Raw genomic sequence first — 19658 nt, 5'->3', positions numbered from 1 at the left:
TTGAGAGCTAGAGTTGACCTCTGGAGTGGGGAGGGTCAAAGTTGAAAATAACAGAAAGGTCATTTTTTTGGAGGGGCATAACATGACCCCAAATGGATGACAAGGGTCCAAAATCATACCATCGGACAGTACCCTATCTGTGATCAACATATCCAAATTTCAGCTTCCTAGGTCATCCCCACCCCATTTAAAGCGGAATTAAGCTAAAAATCCCCTTATTTTGCCCCTATTTTCAGTTTTTTCCATCTTAAAAGGAGTGGGGATGACCTAGGAAGCTGAAATTTGGATATGTTGATCACAGATAGAGTACTGTCCGATGGTATGATTTTGGACCCTTTTCATCCATTTGGGGTCATGTTATGCCCCTCCAAAAAAATGACCTTTCTGTTATTTTCAACTTTGACCCTACCCACTCCAGAGGTCAACTCTAGCTCTCAAAAGAATCCCATTCCCCAAGTTTAACTTCATTTTATCAATTAGAACAGGTTACAAGTCCCAAATCATAAAATGTAAAATTATTGAAATCACATCACTTTGAGGGGTCGTAGCGCCACCCCCTTGAGGCAGGGAGTTGGTCGATAGCTCATTTGATAGGTATTGGGGAGGAGATGAAATGATCACTGGGCTCATTTTACTCAAAATTCAATATTTCAGGAGTTCTTGATGAAAAACTGATTTTGGGGGCTTTGATCCACTGTGGGGGGGTTAGTTCGTGGGGTAGGGGCGGGGACTTTTAGTATATAGTAATAATAAGAACCAAATATAAAACATTAGTAATGAACAGATTGATTATCAAGATCGTAATGAATGTTTATTTACGAAACGCGATTCGCGAAGTTACAACAGAAAGAACGTCAATGCTAAATAGCCAATAATATGTGACGCTACATATACATCCCTCCTTTAAAATAAATAATGAATAAATTATTAGATATCATAATACAACTGATTTCTTAAAAAATCTTAAGTTTAGGAACGATCTGAATTACATAAATAAGCTGGTTTTAAACGATCTACAGAAACATTAACATGTTTACCTTTAATCAAAATTTCAAAATTTTTATCATTTTTTTTAACAACTTTGAAAGGTCCTAAATATGGTTGTTGAAATGAAGTTTTTACTTTATCATCTCTAAGGAAAACATAATCAGCAGAGTGTAAGTCTTTTGGAACATAAAAAATTTTGTTTTTTGATAAATGGTGAAAAGTTGGAGCAGGACTCAAAGAATTCATCTTTTCACGTAAATTAGAAAGAAATCCTTCTGTATCATGGATATGATTAGAAGGAGCAATAAATTCACCAGGAAGACGTAGAGTAGTGCCATAAATCATTTCAGCTGGACAAGTGTTCAAGTCTTCTTTGATAGAACAGCGAAGCCCTAATAATATTGACGGAAGAAGTTCTACCCAATTATTAGTATATCTGCATTTTATGGCTTGTTTCAAAGTTCTATGAAACCGTTCTATAAGACCATTGGAGGATGGATGAAAAGCTGTAGTGTGGATAACTTTGGTACCCATTAAACATGCTAAAGATCGAAAAAGGTTAGATTCAAACTGACGACCTTGATCAGTAGTGATTTTCAATGGAATGCCAAATCTATAGAACCAACCTTGAAATAACGTTTTTGCAACTGTCTCAGCGGTTTGATCTTTAATTGGAAAAACTTCAGGCCAACGAGAAAAACGATCAATTGCTGTTAAACAATATCTAAATCCATCACATGAAGGTAAGGGTCCAACCAAGTCGATATGGATATGATGAAAACGTTCTGACAATACAGGAAAATTGGATAATTCTGTTTGAGTATGCTTATGAATTTTTGACCTTTGACATGAAATACATTGTCTTACCCAATGATTAATATCTTTATTGATACTGGGCCAAACATAACGTTGAGATATAATTTTACGTGAAGCTCTAACACCAGGATGGTTTAAATTATGAAAAGTGTCAAAAATTTTACGGCGAAACAGAAGCGGAACAAAAGGCCTATAACGACCTGTAGAAATATCGCAATATAGTGTTTTTTCTGAATCATGTAAAGTACATGGGACAAGAGTTAGAGAAGATTTTGAATTATTTTCCAACAAGCTTCGAAATTCAACATCATTAGTTTGAGGAGAAATTCTCCAACTGAACCATTAAAAACATATGCCCTCAATACAGTTACATTTGGTGTATCTTCATCACCATATCAAGCCACCAGATGTTTAACCTATTTGGCTGAAACTGAAAAAATCAAGTATCCTCTAGCTTACCCTGTACTATTAAAGGATACTTACATAGATGATATTATTTCTGGCGGAAATACAATTTCTGAAACTTTGAAAATACAAGAACAACTAAAAGAACTTGTTGAAAGTGCAGGACTTCCACTAAGCAAATGGTCAGCCAACCATCCATCTTTATTAGAACAAATTCCAGACTCTTAACGAGAGAAACTTAAAATTCTCTCGTTGGGGGGAGAAACTGGGATCACAACTCTAGGTATGTGTTGGTTACCTAAAGAAGATGAGATCTTTGTAAAAATCAAAGATATAGAAGGAGAAGTAAAAACAAAAAGACAACTTCTTGGCAAAATATCATCAATATATGATCCTCTAGGACTAATTGGTCCTATTACTATTATTGCCAGATTACTAATGCAACTTATATGGAGTGTTACCATTGATCAAAAAACATTAGATTGGGATGATGCGATTCCTGATAATATATTAGATCAATGGAAAGTCTTTTCTTCACAATTGAATTTACTTTCCCAAATAAGAATACCACGTTATTTATTTACTTCCGAAGATCAACTCTTCTGTGAATTACATGGTTTTGCTGATGCTTCTGAACAAGCATATGGCGCAGTGGTGTATATTAAAAGTGTTGATATAAAGGGAAATGTCAATATTAAACTAATTAGCTCCAAATCACGTGTTGCATCTCTAAAGAAAATATCTATACCTCGTTTAGAATTATGTGCAGCTTTATTACTCTCAGAGCTAATAAATAAAGTAATTGAAGCATTTTACAATCTTCAATTCACAAACATACGTTTGTGGTCAGATTCAACAGTAGCTCTATATTGGATTCATACTCCCAGTTATAAACTTGAAACTTACGAAGCCAATCGAGTACAAAAAATACAAAATAGTACAAAAAACTTCCAATGGGATTATGTTAAATCCGAACACAATCCAGCTGACATAATTTCTCATGGCTTACTTCCACAACAATTATTACAATCACACTTATGGTGGAATGGCCCTGATTGGCTCAAAACAAGTATTAAACCTTGGCCAAGAGAAATGAAGTTTACTCCTTCTGATAATCCTACTCAAATAGGAATCAAGAAAATAAAAAACATAGTGGGAATCACTGTTATTTCAAATCCTATATTCACTAGAATTTCAAATTTTGATAAATTGATTCGTGTCACTGCATATATGTTGAGATTTTGTGTCAATACCAGAGTAAGAAAAAGGAGTTTAGGAAATGGTCCTATTGTAAGTGGACATTTAAAATACTTTGAACTACAAAATGCTCTAACAGTGCTTACACGCACTGCTCAAGAAGAATCTTTCTCTTCTGAAATTAAAGCATTAAAAAATTTGAGTTCTGCAAAAATCCTCAAAGATAGTCCACTAAGAAACTTGAATCCATTTCTTGATAATCAAAACATACTTCGAGTTGGTGGTAGGTTGGATGCTTCGTATCTACCTTTTGATCAAAAACATCCCATGATCCTTGATAGGCATCATACATTTTCAAAGATGATAATTCAACATGAACATTCAAAATACTTACATGCCAACTCACACTCACTAAGTGCCATTATACGAAGACGTTTTTGGATTCCTAGATTACACACAGCAATTCAAAATTGCATTAGAAACTGTGTAAAATGTTTACGATATAATGGAAAGGTCCAAGAACAATTCATGGCTAATTTACCAAAATCTAGGGTTATACCTAACAACCCTTTTCACATAACTGGTGTTGACTATGCAGGTCCTGTCAATGTAAAATGTCATGGTGGAAGAAACAAAGTTGTTTTTAAGGCATATATTGCAGTATTTGTATGCTTTGTTACCAAAGCAATACATCTTGAATTAGTAGGCAATCTCTCTTCACAAGCATTCATAAGTGCTTTACACCGTTTTATATCACGCAGAGGGCTTCCAAAGGAAATTCACTCTGATAATGACAAAACCTTTGTTGGAGCCAAACCAATTCTAGACAAGAATTTCAAAGAATTCTTGCGAATAAATCACGATAAAATTATAAATTTTGCCCAAACACAAAACATAGAGTGGCATTTTATACCACCATATGCACCACATTGGGGTGGCCTATGGGAAAGTAATATTAAAAGTATAAAAAGACATTTACGAAATATTACATATGACTCACACTATAATTTTGATGAATACACAACATTACTATGTCAAATTGAAGCCATACTCAACTCAAGGCCATTAACGCCAATAAGTAATAATCCAGATAACCTGGAAGTGCTGACTCCAGCACATTTTCTTATTGGAAGACCAAATTACTTCTTTGCCAGAACAAAATTATATTAATATTCCAGAATCTAGACTTCTATATTGGCAACAAATTCAAAAGAAAACACAAATGTTTTGGAAACAATGGTCTTCTGATTACTTACACACTCTACAACAACGAAATAAATGGCGTACAAACTCCAGAGGTCTACAAATAGGAGATTTAGTAATAATTAAAGAACTAAATCAACCTCCTGTAAATTGGCCTATGGGACGAGTAATTCAATTACATCAAGGAAAGGATAATCGCATAAGATTAGTAACTTTACAAACACATAAAGGACATATTCAACGAACAATATCAAATCTAATATATTTACCTATTAATTAAAATAGGTAATGGACCTAATCTAAAATCTGGTACCAGTCTCTATGGATAAATTTAAAAAAAATAAATAAATATAATAACAAAAATATATAAACTCATCCATTTATAAAACAAGTTGAAAAGGTCCTATTTAAAAAGTCCTTACAAAAAAAAAAAAAAAAAAAAAAAAAAAAACTTTCCTTATAAATCTGTAGCGTCACATATTATTGGCTATTTAGCATTGACGTTCTTTCTGTGACGTAAATTCACATAAGAACGTGATCGAGAATTTGAACGTGAACGTGACGAGCTTTTTGAATTGTTGATCTGAAGTAATTTATCCAATTTTGATTCCAGCGAACTCATTCTGCTTTCAAGTTCAGATTCTTGTTTAGAAACTGCAAGAATACTATTTTTCTTTAAACCTGGAATACTTCCGATTTGATCAGCTAACTTGCCCAGTTCAGTCAAATTTTCATTTTTAGAAATTAGAACTGCTTGAATGTGAGGGTCTAATTTCTGTAACCATAATGTTTTTAATAGAGAATTCGAAATATTCGATCCAGCCAGTTCTTTCATATTTTTCAATATTTGTGATGGTTTTGAATCATCATTGGAATTGGTTTGAAGTAACTTACGAGCAAGCTCGTCTTCACTGTCAGCAAATGACTCGATTAATCTTGTTTTCAAAGTTTCATATTTACCTTGATTAGGCGGATTGAGAACAATATCACTTACTGCTTCTAGAATTTCGCTTTCAATATGTCCTACAACGGTATTGTATTTCGTAAGATCAGAAACAATATTTGCATTCGAAAATTGAGACTCTATTTGCGCAAACCATAATCTGGGATTGATCTTCCAAAACGGAGGACATTTAATGGCGACTCTGGCAACATGCAATTGTTGTTGATCATTTGCGTCTTCGAATACTTCTCCGTCACCAGGCATTTTATTTTGAGTCGGGGTCACCAAATATAGTAATAATAAGAACCAAATATAAAACATTAGTAATGAACAGATTGATTATCAAGATCGTAATGAATGTTTATTTACGAAACGCGATTCGCGAAGTTACAACAGAAAGAACGTCAATGCTAAATAGCCAATAATATGTGACGCTACAAGTATGTTGTTCAGCACACCACCCTAGACAATATTCACCAAAAAAACCTTTGTTCGTAATTATGTTTGAGTCAAATGGAATTTTTGAACATTAGCAAGGTTTCAACATTTTGAAATTTAGTAGGTATGCACTAAAATGAAATATGTTTTGAGAGGAATTTTTTTGTTAGAAACAAAAAAGTTGAAAGGAAAAACCACAGAGTTATTGGGGAGGGGGAACTTGGGAAAAAATTAGTTCCAGACTTAGTTTTACACTGACAAGAGTAATTTCACAAATGGTAGAAAAATTTTTCGACTGTACTCGTAGATCTATAGGAAGAAAACTTGAAAGAGAATTAAGATGCTAAATTTATTTTTTGGTAAATTTTCGAACACTTAAATTTTCAAGATTTTTGAATAAAATGATTGAAATTAAGAAAAAAAAACAGAAATGTGGTTAGTCCGATCTTCTAAATCGATTAATGGTGGTTTGGGAGCCCTTCGAGAGTCTCTTAGGGATTTTTTAATACTCCAGTTTTGGAAAATTTTTTGTTCAAAAAAGCCTAATTAAAATTCACCTCTTATAAACTCGAATTTATGGTCTTTATGGCATTTACCAATTCCCGTTGATTGCTGATGAGTGGATTTTAAAAATTTGCTTCTTTTCGACCTTATTCGAGTCTTACTGGAGCTATTAAATTGATCAAAAATCACGAATAAACACCCAAATACTTGAATTTTCAAAATATTTGCAAGAAAACTAATCTTTTTCGACTTCACTCTCATTTCTTTCAGTTACTTGGATATGTTCTGCTCGTTCTCATGAGTGAATCCTCCGAACTTACGCATTCAAATTCAAATGAAACCGAGCTAAATTGAAAAATCATGCATTGAAGCCCCAAAATTCACAATTTTAGGTTCTCGAAGACATTTTTGATTTTTTGGCGAATTTTCAAAAATTTAAAAACTCAAAAAAAGCTGTTTTGCAATTATTTTTTTTCTCAAAAATTCGCAAAAATCCAAAAATGAGCTTAAGCACTTGAAATTTTGGTTAGGGGGGGGAGTTAAGATTTTTACTCGTATGATATACCTACTTCTTCGATTTTGCCTGATTTCATTCAAATTGAATTGTTTTGGGTAACTTCTGAGGTAAATAATGAAGTGTATTCAGTCTATGGCACTTGGCACTTCTGATCAGAATTTAACTAGCACCTGGCCTTTTGAAAAAAGTGGGTCATCAAAGAGGGTTACAATTTTATAACAAAATTTAATCAATAGGAGTAAAAAAATATCAAAATACCTAATTTAGTTTGTAATCTTCTGAATCCCCCACAAAAAAAAAACAAAAAAAAAATGTTCTTACGATAAAATGAGCATTGGCTTGATTAAGTACATACAATAAATAGGCTGTACAATGAAATTCATAAAAAGTTCCTATATATAACAAAATTTTCTATAGGTAGGTTCCTAGTCAATAGTATACAACAATACTTCAATACTTCAGTGTCACTCATTTGTGGAAGATACTCAAACTATAACTGTACAATTGCAATTACTTGACTATGTCGATATCTAAGTCAGGGTTGTGCCGTAGAATACACCATGTAGAATACATGGACATTCTACGCGTAGAATAGCACATGTAGAATAGCCTGGAAAGCATGTAAAATGCGTAGAATGAGTAGAATGCGTAGAATATGCGTAAAATGAATGTACAGACGATTTTTTTTTTTTGAAAAACTTTTATTTTTTCATTTTTTTCCATCATTTAATTTATTATCAAGTTACATAATCAAGAAGAAGAAATTCCAAATTCACATTTCACATTTCATTTGCAGAACAGAAAAGTTGAACTTTCATTTTTCAAGACGCATTTTCGCTAAATAAACAATTTTTTGGCTTTCAGATAGGTGATTTTACTGCATTCTACGCATTCTACATCGTATTTTACACATTCTACACATTCTACGCATTTTACGCATTCTACATCAAATTTTACGTATTCTACACCAAAATGTAGAATAGGCTATTCTACGCGTAGATACCCAACCCTGATCTAAGTACATGAGTATTTCCTTTAATGTGTTACGATTAGACCTTTACCCTGATATGATTGTGTAGAATACAACAAACTCCTCTTGCCTTTGTGATCATTCGAAACGTTTATCTTGATGAATCGTGCTCTGATCTAGTGACTGATAAACGTAGGAGGTAGGTCGAGTGAAACCAGTTGGCAGGTTTCGCGCATTTTTCACTCGAAAAAACATATTTTCCATGTGAATGAAATCGATTTGTTTTTTGTAACTGTTCACAACCGAGGCACTGCTGAGAACCAAAACTGAAAATAATTTAAAAAATATTTATTTAAATAATTTATATTAAATCAAGATATAGTATAATTAATAGTTAATGAATTATAATTAATAAAATTAAATTTAATTAATTTTAATTAGGTAGTTATTTTACTAAAATTTTAAAGTAAATTTATTAACACACGTTTATAAATTTTATAATATTCGAGGAAAGTTCTAATGATGAGAGGGAATTTTTTCTGATAAGCTCTAGAGTCTTCTGAACTCAGACAGAATGATACTCTTCGATTTTGAACGAAACCTAGCCAGGTCGAAAGAGCATGTCCGAATAATTCTCAAGACCCTCTTTGCCAAAATTTTATTTTTGGATTTGGGAGAAAACGAAAATTTTAAAAATTGAAAAAAATCTGAAGTTCATTTTTAGCCCCTTCAAAGCGATTTGAAATTTCTGTAGAATCAAAAATTCAAAAGTAGGTAAACATCAGAGTTTTAGGACATGCTCTTTTGGTCTAGTGTTAGGTATTATAATCAATAATCTTGTATTTTCAATTATGAAAGAGGGAAAGTGGTGGAAGTCAAGTCTACATGTATATTAATGATGCACTAATCTTTCTTTTGTTTCTTGCTGGTCTATTATTATGCTTTTTTTCCCTTGTTCTATGTACTTTTATTTTTCGTATGCTACAGTTTTTCAGGTCTTTTTTAGTTTTATCTCTTAGCTATAAGTGGTCTCTCCTGTAATTGGCTTACGCTGTTGGAGAGACCTAAATTGTAAAATAAAAAATAAAATAAAAAGCATATATGTAGCCTATACTATAGGTAGATCTATATTATACTCACCAAAAATTAAGAAACACATCAAATAAAACGCGATAATGAAAATTTTGTGCATAAAATTTTCATTATTTTCAAAGTATTTCTCGCATTCTCCATCCAGCATTCCCATAATACCCGGTTGTATTGTTTTCTTCCAAATATTACATAATGTACTTTCATAATGAGCACGAACCGCAAAATCGATGGTGAAATAAGATTTTAGAAGTAATATCACGGTGGCGAATGTCAACATCGAAGATTGTCTCTGTATGGAAAAAGAAACGACATTAGTCTTAGATGAGGTAGGTAAGTCATTGGTCTAGGTACATACTTATTAAGTATGATTTTGATCTAACAAATGCAATAAAATTTCAAAAATTATCCAATTGATTAGGTAGATACGTACTCTAAATGCAGAAATGGCGGCTTTAAAATACACGGCTATTTCAATCAATATAAAAATATAAGCCATTGACATTCCATGTTTATCCGCTGAAAAAAAAACATAGCAAAAAATTAGCTTACTCGAGGATTTAAAAGAAAACTCACTGTAAAATCTAATGAACTAAATTTATAAAAACTCTAAAAAGGGAGAGGGGATGAAAAGTCAAAATAACCTCAACATATTTGGTGCGCTCTCTTAACGTAGGTGAATGAAAAATTTCATTGCAGACTCTCGAGACAGGGTTGGGTAAAATCAGTCACAATTCGAATTACGAATAATTACTCAGTAAAAATCTAAAATCAATCTCCAAAAATTAATGGAATAAATAGTATTATTAGAAAACGACCAAATATTTCAAAATTTGAGCAAAATTTTACAAAAAGTGCTTAATAAAAGTGATCAAAAATTGACCAAAATTCTCAAAATTAAAGATGATTTTTCAAAAAAGCACCCACATTAAACAACTCATTTATGCCAATTGCCAAATCAAAATTTGAGAAATTGTTGATAAAGAAGTTAAGGGTAAAGGTACCAAATATCGACCACCTCCTTAAATTCGACCCCCCTCTAACTCGCCTGATAATGCCACAAAATTTTTGGAAAGACATTTTTCTTATTCATTTTTTACAGAAGAAGTGAATGAGACCAAAACCACCGCTGTCAACCCAAATGGTGAGAAATGACAAGCAAAAAACAAAAATCAGAAAGTCAACATTAAATTTTAAATTTTGTTTGAAGTGAGCTTGTGAAAACTGAAAATAGTTTTTGGCGGATAAATTTCCTGTTAATTTTTATTTAAAGCTGACACTTGAACGAATAATAATTAGTGCTAACTACTTTTTGGATAATTTCAACGGTGAGTTTTCTTTCTGGTCAAGGTTACTTTTATGATGTGCCCTAAATTCGACCCCCCCCCTCCATTGTTTTGACAATTTCAAGACTTTGTTTTTTGATACAGACATGTCAAAAGATAAACCAAAATCATAAGAAATGGACGGAAAAATGTTCTGAGGCACTTTTATGTTGGTATGTCAAGCAATAAATATTTGTTTTAACGTCTGCAGACTTTGATTTTGGTGTTTTTTACTCATTTTTAAATTTTAACACGTTTTTTGAGGGGGTCGATATCAGGGTCACTTTTTTTTGGTAAGTGGCCAATTTTCATAATTTGTAAAAATGTTCTAAATACTTTATATTCAGGTATTAAGTAGGTAATAAATATTCGTTTTAACGCCTTTAGACTTTGATTTCAGTGTTTTTTTACTCATTTTTAACACATTTTTTTAGGGGGTCGATATTTGGGTCACTTTTTTCTGTTGAATTTTTGAACTTATAAGGTGTATGTATCACTTTTTCGTAAAATAGATACATACCTACATTTGTTGATTGTGTAGAATTTTGTGTACTTGACTTTCCAAACAAACCCTCATATGAGTAAAATCTTACGAAACTTGCTAGTTAACGTCATTAAATATATGATTGAATATTTTTCAAAATTGCATGAAAATTTGACAAAATTATAGAAATTGCTGTAAAATTTGTCGAACTACTGAGTTCTCATGTTTTTGAATTATCGTCATACGAATAAAATGGATAAAAAAATCAATACAAATGAGCTAATTTTGCAAAAGTTGTTTTTTTGTGATAAAGTCCTGGAAATAGTCGAAAATTACCCAAATTCGAGTAAAATACTCCAAAATTTCCCAAATATTTGAAGAATTGTGGAAAGTGGTGAATAATTGACCAAATATCAGTTAAACTGAATGAAGTTTTACAAAAACTACAAATATCACAGAAAACCCATAAAATTGGCATAAAAATTGTTAACATTATCGAAAAAAATGTGATCCAGCCTGATGAAGTCTGATCAAATTTATTTGGATGTAGAGAATGTCCGAATCTGATCAGATCTGATTTTGTGTGATCAATCAGTTTTGATCAGATCTGTTCAGATCGTATGAGATGATCCAATCCAGCCTCCCCTATTGGATTTGATCAGGTCTAAAATCATTTAAAAAATAGATTCGTTCCCTCCGAATTGTTCTTAGGATGAGGCTGATTTCTGCATTTATTATGCAACTTTTCATTCTCTTTCCGACTTTTTTGACTGTTGATAATTTGGACATACACAAATTTTGAATCAAGATCATTGCTGAAGTATTCAAATTGAAACAGTTGTAATTTGAGGGGGGGGCAAGATAGAGGACTGGAGGTGCGATAGTTGAGCGTTTCCGCGTTGGCAATATAAAGTTAGATTTTGGAAATTCCAACTCTTTCCCTCTTCAAATATCGATGACGTAAAAGCTTCCCTGATTTCCCCAGAATTCAAAATTATTGCCTGGAAAATCCAAAGAATAAAATCGTTCAGCTCAAAATTTTAAAAATTTATTCAAAATGTGAGTACCTATCTATGATGTATTCGATTTTGTTAGCTAATACACATACAAGTTAAGATTACGCGAATCTTCCACTTTTATCAAAATCTGGGCTACCTATGGAGTTAATTAGGAACGTTTGAAGCAATTTGTTTAACTTATTAGGCTAATTGAAACACAATTTATTCATAATTGTAAGAATAAAGTACCTATTACTGCGTCATTCTTATTATTCGCACTGAGTAATGTACCGAGAAAAACATTTTGATATCTATTATTCATAAATTATTCGAGAAAAATTGCATTGCAGATCATTAGAATAATGAGAAAGAGAACGTCAATTCTTAAAATTTGGTAGGTAAGTAGAAGTACCTAACCTACCTACCTGGTTTTTTTTTTAATTTAAAAACTATACATTTTTGATGGTCTGACTTTTTCTTTATTTTGATATAATTTTCATGATTCGTGTACTAACTATCAATGAGTCATTGCTGTGAACTTTGTATGATGCGCAGGCGTTACCCAAAAATACCTCCAAAACAATTATTCAAACCCCCAAAAATGAAGCTTTCGCAAAGTGACCAAAGAAATTATGACATAATTTTAATTACACATCGATACTGAACTAAACACTTACCGAAAATTGTCTCCATGCCAAGTTCCTTGAAGTACAGTAAGGAAAATTGCACTTCTAAACAAACGAGCACCTATTGGTAAAAGATAAATTTTGTTAGAACGTTTGTACACCTGGACAATATTCCTGGGTATTATGGGGTATTGGGGTTGTGTAATAAATTATACCATACTTAGTACGATTAGTTTGAAAAATAAGATTTACATAAAGGTTATTCTAAGTAATTTTAAATCACACTTACTATGTTGAAGATAAGAAGGAAGATGGCACCATGCCGCAATGTTATCCCACAGCAGCCAGAAGTGCTTTTCATGTTGAGTAAGATTTTTTCCCTCTCCTTTGAAAGATCCTGTGCTTGAACAAAACACAACCGAAAAATAAAATTCTCAAATAGACTGCGATGTTTTCTATGATAATATGAAGAGCAGTATGTTAGATGAGTAAGACATATCGAAAACGGAAGTCATCATCATGACAGTATCATGGTACGACTTAGTATAGTTAGTATGGAATGATGCATTACATGGAAATTTCAATAGTTCTGAGATTATGGGGAAAATCGTTCATTTTATTATCAGCAAATGAGATTGCTAAGATCATTAAGTATATTTGTTATTCGAATAATTTATCTATCAAAAAACTACGAATTACTCTAACGTGAGATTTTTGTAAATGATCATTAGTTAGGTGCCTCAAATGATTTTTCTTGCTGATTAAAGTAATTTTTTTTTGATAGATTAGATACCAACATGAAACAGTATTTTGGTCTATATCTAAGTACTTATTGGATTTAAAAATATCGAAGATAGGCTTACATAAACTTAGAAAAATATTGCTTTACGTACCTACCTACTTGTACTATCGTTTTTCCAAATTACGTATAAACTCGTCTAGTCGATGTTGATAAATATTAGGTTATTAAAGGCTGCCAAAAAAAAGTATAGAAATTAACGCGATGTTCTTTATGATTATTTTGAAGTCTATTAAACACTTTGTATCGATTATACGCGAACATGCTCGTTGTTATCATTCATGCTACTGCTTAGAAATGATATGTGAATCTTATCTGAATGAGTAGATTGCCCTGCAAATGATTGCGATTTTCCCATTACGAATGAGTAAAGTGAACTGGGGATGAGATAACAAATTGAAGTTCTCGTACTCCCTCACTAAATATTTTAACATACCTACCTACCAATGATCGATGACGTATCTAAATAAGTACCTAGATACCATGGATCGTACAGTGGCCATTTTTGTAGGGTTGTAAGGCCATTCATATGTGTCATCTGGTCAGAAGTCAGAATTTTGCTCGAGGAGTGGACAAAAATAATGGGAGATGTGTTAAAATTTCCTTTGATCTCGCTCGAAAAATGATTTGAACACTTACTTAGGTGCAATTGCAAAAATGACATACACATCACTCGTGAATTTGAATTTATTCATTTAAAAAAAAATATACACGTATCCATTTGAAATTTTACATGAAAAATTTATCACAAAAATGATTAAATTTAGTTAGTTTTACGTCGAAGTGGAAAACTGTTATCTTTAATGAGTAATAAAATGATTTTTTGCTCAAAAAAATGAAAACATGTGTATCTAAGTCTTGCTTGATTGCATGTACGAATGATTAAAATAAAATATGCACAGAAGTAGACCATACGAATCAAAAATCATTACCATTGAACGGAAATTTTTTTTGATGAAAATTAGTTCAATTTATCATAGGTACCTATGCATTTATTAGATATGAAAATTTAATTGTAAGTAATTAGGTTTTACTCTACCATTATTTCAGCAACTAACTACATACCTACCTAACTATATCTAGATTCTTGGGATGTAATTTTTGAATTAAATTTTTCAGAAAAATTATAGGCTGAGGTATTTTATATTTTAAACTGTATATTTATTTTTAAAATTGATTTTAAAGCCATGCCAAACGATCGGCTTCAGGTTCTGGTAACTCGATATCATCATTGATAAAATTATCACGCAACATGGAATTGTGACAGCTTCTTACAACTATTGCAGAATATGACATGAGACCTGCAAAAAATTGAGGTGTTACTTCAATTAGATAGGTAGATATTAAAAATGAGTATGTTGGCTCTTATTACCAGCAAAATAGTCCGGCATATGACAGTAGGAGTAATTGCACCCCCCCCCCCCGCCGATCCTCCGGGACAACTTTTTTCTTAAAGGAGACATCCTAAGGAATATTTTAAAGCAAACTTGCAAAAAAAAAAGTTGGCCTTACTTACAAAATGGCGGCCATTTTGATTGACAGGTCAGCCGAAATGGCAGATTTTGCGTTTTAACATAGGACTTGCACGAACTTTTTCAAACTTTACAAAGGTAGATCGAAAGATCATGCAAAAATTTATCACTTGTCAAAATTTCAAGTCCTAAAGTGCGTTTTTCGATTTTTGGTGAATTTTTGAAAATGAAATTTAGGCCAAAAATAAGGGAAAAAATCAAAATTTCACCAAATTGACCAAGAAAGCTGAAATTCGGGATATGCCTTATTTTCGATATGCCAAATCGGTTGAAGATGGTTTCAACCCGTTTTGAGCAGTTCTGGAGCCTCCAGCAGATTTTTGAAACTCGAAATTCCCACAAAAATCCATCAAATTGGAGTTGTAAAGTTAAAATTTATTCTAAAAACTAATTTCAATACGCTACGAAGTACTGCAGGTGAATTTCAAGTCGTTTTGGATCCTCCAGCGACTTTTTGAAAATTCCTGAAGCCTCCAGCAGATTTTTGAAACTTTGAATTTTCACAAAATTTCATCAAATAGAGATGGAAAGCTGAAATTTACTCTACAATCCAATTTTAACACCCTCTGAAAACGACTTCTGGTGGATTTCAAGTCATTTTAGAGCCTCCAACGACTTTTTTGAACAATACTGGAGCCGCCAGTAGATTTTTGAAACTTGGAATTTCCCCAAAGTTTTATCAAACCAAGATGGAGAGTTGAAATTCATTCTGCAAATTAATTTCAATGCGCTACGAAGTTGACTGCTGGTGAATTTCAAGTCGTTTTGGAGCCTCCAGCAACTTTTTGAAAGATTGCATGATGTTTTTTTGGAAAATTGAAATTTCCTAAAATTAGCTGGAAGCTTCAAAACCATTTGAAACCACAATGTAGTCTGCGAAGTAAATTTCAACTTGCCAACTCCATTTGATAAATTAATGGGAAATTTCAAGTTCCAAAAATCTACTGGAGACTCCAGTAATTTTCAAAACAGTCGCTGGAAGCCCTAAAATGACTTGAACCCATCTGAAGTCGTCTTCAGAGGGTGTTAAAATTGGAGTGTAGAGCAAATTTCAGCTTTCCATCTCCATTTGATGAAATCTTGTGAAAATATAAAGTTTCAAAAATCTGCTGGAGGCTCCAGAACTGCTCAAAACGGGTTGAAACAGTTTCCAATCGATTTGGCATGTTGAAAATAGGGCATATCCCAAATTTCAGCTTTCTTGGTCAATTTGATGAAATTTTGATTTTTTCCCCTCATTTTTGGCATAAATTCGATTTTCAAAAATTCACCAAAAATCGAAAAACGCACTTTAGCACTTGAAATTTTGACAGGTGATAAACTTTTGCATGATCTTTCGATCTACCTTTGTAAAGTTTGAAAAAGTTCGTGCAAGTCCTATGTTAAAACGCAAAATCTGCCATTTCGGCTGACCTGTCAATCAAAATGGCCGCCATTTTGTAAGTAAGGCCAAATTTTTTTTTGCAAGTTTGCTTTAAAATGTTCTTTAGGATGTCCCCTTTAAGAAAAAAGTTGTCCCGGAGGATCGGCGGGGAGGGGTGCAATTACTCCTATTGTCATATGCCGGACTAAAAGTGTACATTTTTCGATGAACTTTTCAAAATTAATTCGTAGATTTTTCAGTTTGCTAAGCGAGAAAAAATGCAAGTGATCAAATTTTGATTCAATGACACCTCCTAAGAAAATTGAGTGGGTAATGAAGTCAAAACCTAATAATAGCTTAATAGCTGCCTTATCATTTTATATGCAAATGAAGAGTGATATTCCAAAACTCGCTTTGTCCATTTTCGTCGAAGTTGGGATTTCAGCGGTATCTGGTAGATGAAGTATTAACTCACATTCCTACATCATCAACCTACCAAAATGAGGTGTTAAACTCACCTAAATAGCCAATTCACTAAAAATTAAAAAAAAACATAATGTTCCAAAACGCGCTTTGTCCATTTTTATTGACATTTTTTTCAGCAGTATTTAGTGGATGAAGTGTATACCTACACTCCTACATCGTAAATCCACTCAAATAAAGTGCTAAACTCGCCTAAAAAGCCAATTTACCCGTTTAAAGGGAAACTGTTTTTCCTCTTTCCTGAAAAGTTGTGAAAATGGACAAAGCGAGTTTTGGAATATCACTCTTCAAATATTTAAATACCATAGGATAGGTCTATTTGAAATACGAATTTTGTATCTTAAGATTATGTACATGTAATATTGTGTTCATCTTACCAATGAAAAATGAATATGCAAAAATATTCGAAACCACTGACACTGTTTCCGTTTGTTCATAAAATCCAGCAGTATCGCCCCAGATGATATTCCGGTATGAATTTGGAGAAACAATCAAAACCATCATCCCCAAAATGTAATACAACACGTAGTAACAAAAGTAAATAAAACTGCAGATTAGATATTTTGGCTTGTTCTGTGACAAAATTGAACCTTGTTTAGCCCATTAAAATCCCGTAATATTTTTATCAAGTACATAATTTAATTCAGAATTATTTATTCATAAACATTAGCGTAGATTGGAAAAAACCCACGGTCTTCGATTTCGCTGAAATTGAATTGAAGTAAGTATGTTGAAGATTTTGAGTTTAAATTACCCCCAAAAAAAGGTTCAGTCTCCCAAGTAATTAAAAATTTTTCGTAAAAATGTTTTGAATTTTTTTGGAAATGGTTTTTGAAAATTTGGGGCTCAAGGGTGACTCCAAATTAGATTTATGTAAAAATTAAAATGTAGGAAATTTTTCAATGACCGATTCTTTTAAATTCAAAAAACTGCGTTTTCCCAAAAATTACCCTACTTGGGAGGGACTCGTTCCACTGCAGGGGTACGTGGTGACTGGCCATTTTTTTGGTGTCATTTCAAGTCAAAATCTCCAACATGCTTCAATTTCAGCGAAATCGAAGACTATGAATTTTTTATACGATCCACCCTATATTAAACATCTTGATAGCTATGTTGCATACCACTTTACCTTTTCAATGCTGATTATTCCAATTAAAGAACTCACTACTCCCAGCGTATACCCTATAAGATGATGAAATCGAACATTTCTGTCGAGAAAAGACGCTGTAAAAAATTTATAAATTTGTTAATTTATGCCTAGATCTGATTTTATTCCAGTGGCTAAATCAACAGCTATAGGTACCTATGCAGGCACAGGTACTTAAATGATTTATTTAGGTATAGGTACAATAAAATTGATTTTTTTATCGATTAATTGTATTTACCTATTATGTAGTAGTCTGGCAGTTTATTGTATATCAAATCGTTCAAGTACACCCATAACAAGAAACTGTCTAAAAACTAGAAGTGACAATAAGTATAAGTAAGCACTAAGCAGGTGTATCTGTAGTTATGTTTTTGACAATTTATTCGATATTAAGGTAGGTAAGTACATCCATTGCTTCTTGAAACTTACCAGAATTATCCAAAGTAAAATCAACGTTCCTGTTTGTAAATTAAATCCACAACCAAACTGTTTTACTTCTATAAACATTTTACCGAAAAGTCAGGTATTTTAAAGCTATAGTATTTTCAAAAAATTCACTCGACAATAAAACGTGTAAGTTTGAATGCAATTCGGGTTTCTCAATTTGAAACACAACTGTTATTGTGAAATTTCAATTTGCAGAAGCTGATAGTCTCAGTCACTGCGGTATCAGTAATTTTATCAGTCACATTATTTCCGTGTCGGAGAAGTTTTTAAACAAGTATATCGATGTAGGTATTTCCAAAGTTGGACGAGATTCATGATTGATATCTACCGTATTTATAGGTACTCGTAAATGTGAAAGAAATTTCAGCAGGTTTGATAATTTCTCTTCAACGTTTACAAAGGAGCCAGTTTCATTTTAGTGAACATACTTCGATTTTAACAAAATTTAGTTAAATCGAATGAACCTCTCAAAACCCTCGCTCGTCCCTTTAGCAAAATTTAGCATTTTAAAATTTTCAGCGAACCAAAATGACCAACAGTTTTTAAATTTCTTCAGACTTTCAAATTACTCTGGATGGACCAAATAAATATATTACCAAACTTCAGTTCCTGGAGTCTCCAGCAGATTTTTGAAACTCGAATTTTCACGAAATTTCATCAAATGCAGTTGGAAGGCCGAACTTCATTTTGCAAATTGATTTCAATACGCTATACTTAGGACTTCTCATTTAAGAAAGAAGTTGCTCGAAGGATCGACCGAGGGGGAGGGGAGGGTGCAAAATATCTTCAAGCGAGCCCCTGACTATTATGCAACTTCAAAAAATCAACAGGATATACATCAAATAAGTGGGTTCCTGCAATTTCTAGGGTAGGCACACTAATTTACGCTTGTGTAACTAATAAATACCTACTTATAAATTCCTGTATTATTACCAGGAAAATTATTTTTGAAACTGGTTACAAAACGCCAGAAAAATTCTGCATTACTTTTTTGTTTTTTCAGACATAACAATTTTTCCCACTTTCTTTCTCTGTAAAAAATGCGACTAAAACCATGATTTTTGGCGATCACAATTTTCATTTGTTTTGGGTTATTGAAAGGATTGAAACTACCATGTTGCAATGAAATAGAAAGAACTAAACGTACCTAAATGATCACTTCCTTTTGATTTTTTTTTAAATTTCGTTATTAAAAATTAGGAAATAAAAGAGCGATTCTCTTTGAAAATTTACTAAAAAACGAAACATTGATCAGATTAAAATTTCAATTGGGTTCGAAAGATTTTAAATAGGTTCATTGCAGTTGTTTAACTAACACGGAATTGGTTAACATAGTTAATAAAAATTTAATTCTTCAGAATGTATTTTTTTTTTTTATGGTTCAA

At 32.4% G+C, this 19658-nt stretch overlaps 1 protein-coding gene across 9 annotated transcripts; it reads right to left on the bottom strand.

The window, feature by feature from the left end:
- Nucleotides 1-793: 793 nt before the first annotated feature.
- LOC135834615 (uncharacterized) lies at nucleotides 794-19562 on the bottom strand. 9 transcript variants are annotated; one of them, XR_010556714.1, is made up of 10 exons: nucleotides 18256-19562; nucleotides 18065-18140; nucleotides 17809-17903; nucleotides 17057-17252; nucleotides 13400-14602; nucleotides 12792-12899; nucleotides 12554-12623; nucleotides 9503-9588; nucleotides 9121-9361; nucleotides 5891-8306 (listed from the first exon to the last, which is right to left on the bottom strand). XR_010556714.1 is itself a non-coding variant. In XM_065348547.1 (6 exons), the coding sequence occupies exons 2-6, from the start codon at nucleotides 12861-12863 to the stop codon at nucleotides 8119-8121; spliced, it is 657 nt and encodes a 218-aa protein (XP_065204619.1). In that variant the 5' UTR covers nucleotides 12864-12904; nucleotides 13396-13622; the 3' UTR covers nucleotides 5891-8118. The 9 variants fall into 9 exon arrangements, 6 of the variants coding, with proteins under 6 accessions (XP_065204619.1, XP_065204618.1, XP_065204617.1 ...); XR_010556715.1 differs by having other exon boundaries at nucleotides 17057-17098; nucleotides 18256-18711; XR_010556713.1 differs by lacking the exons at nucleotides 17057-17252; nucleotides 17809-17903; nucleotides 18065-18140; nucleotides 18256-19562 and adding an exon at nucleotides 794-5059 and having other exon boundaries at nucleotides 7302-8306; nucleotides 13400-13621.
- Nucleotides 19563-19658: the final 96 nt, after the last annotated feature.

This window comes from Planococcus citri, chromosome 2 (genome assembly GCF_950023065.1).
Source record: "Planococcus citri chromosome 2, ihPlaCitr1.1, whole genome shotgun sequence".
Lineage (NCBI taxonomy): Eukaryota > Metazoa > Arthropoda > Insecta > Hemiptera > Pseudococcidae > Planococcus > Planococcus citri.
This window is presented reverse-complemented; position numbering and strand designations above follow the sequence as displayed.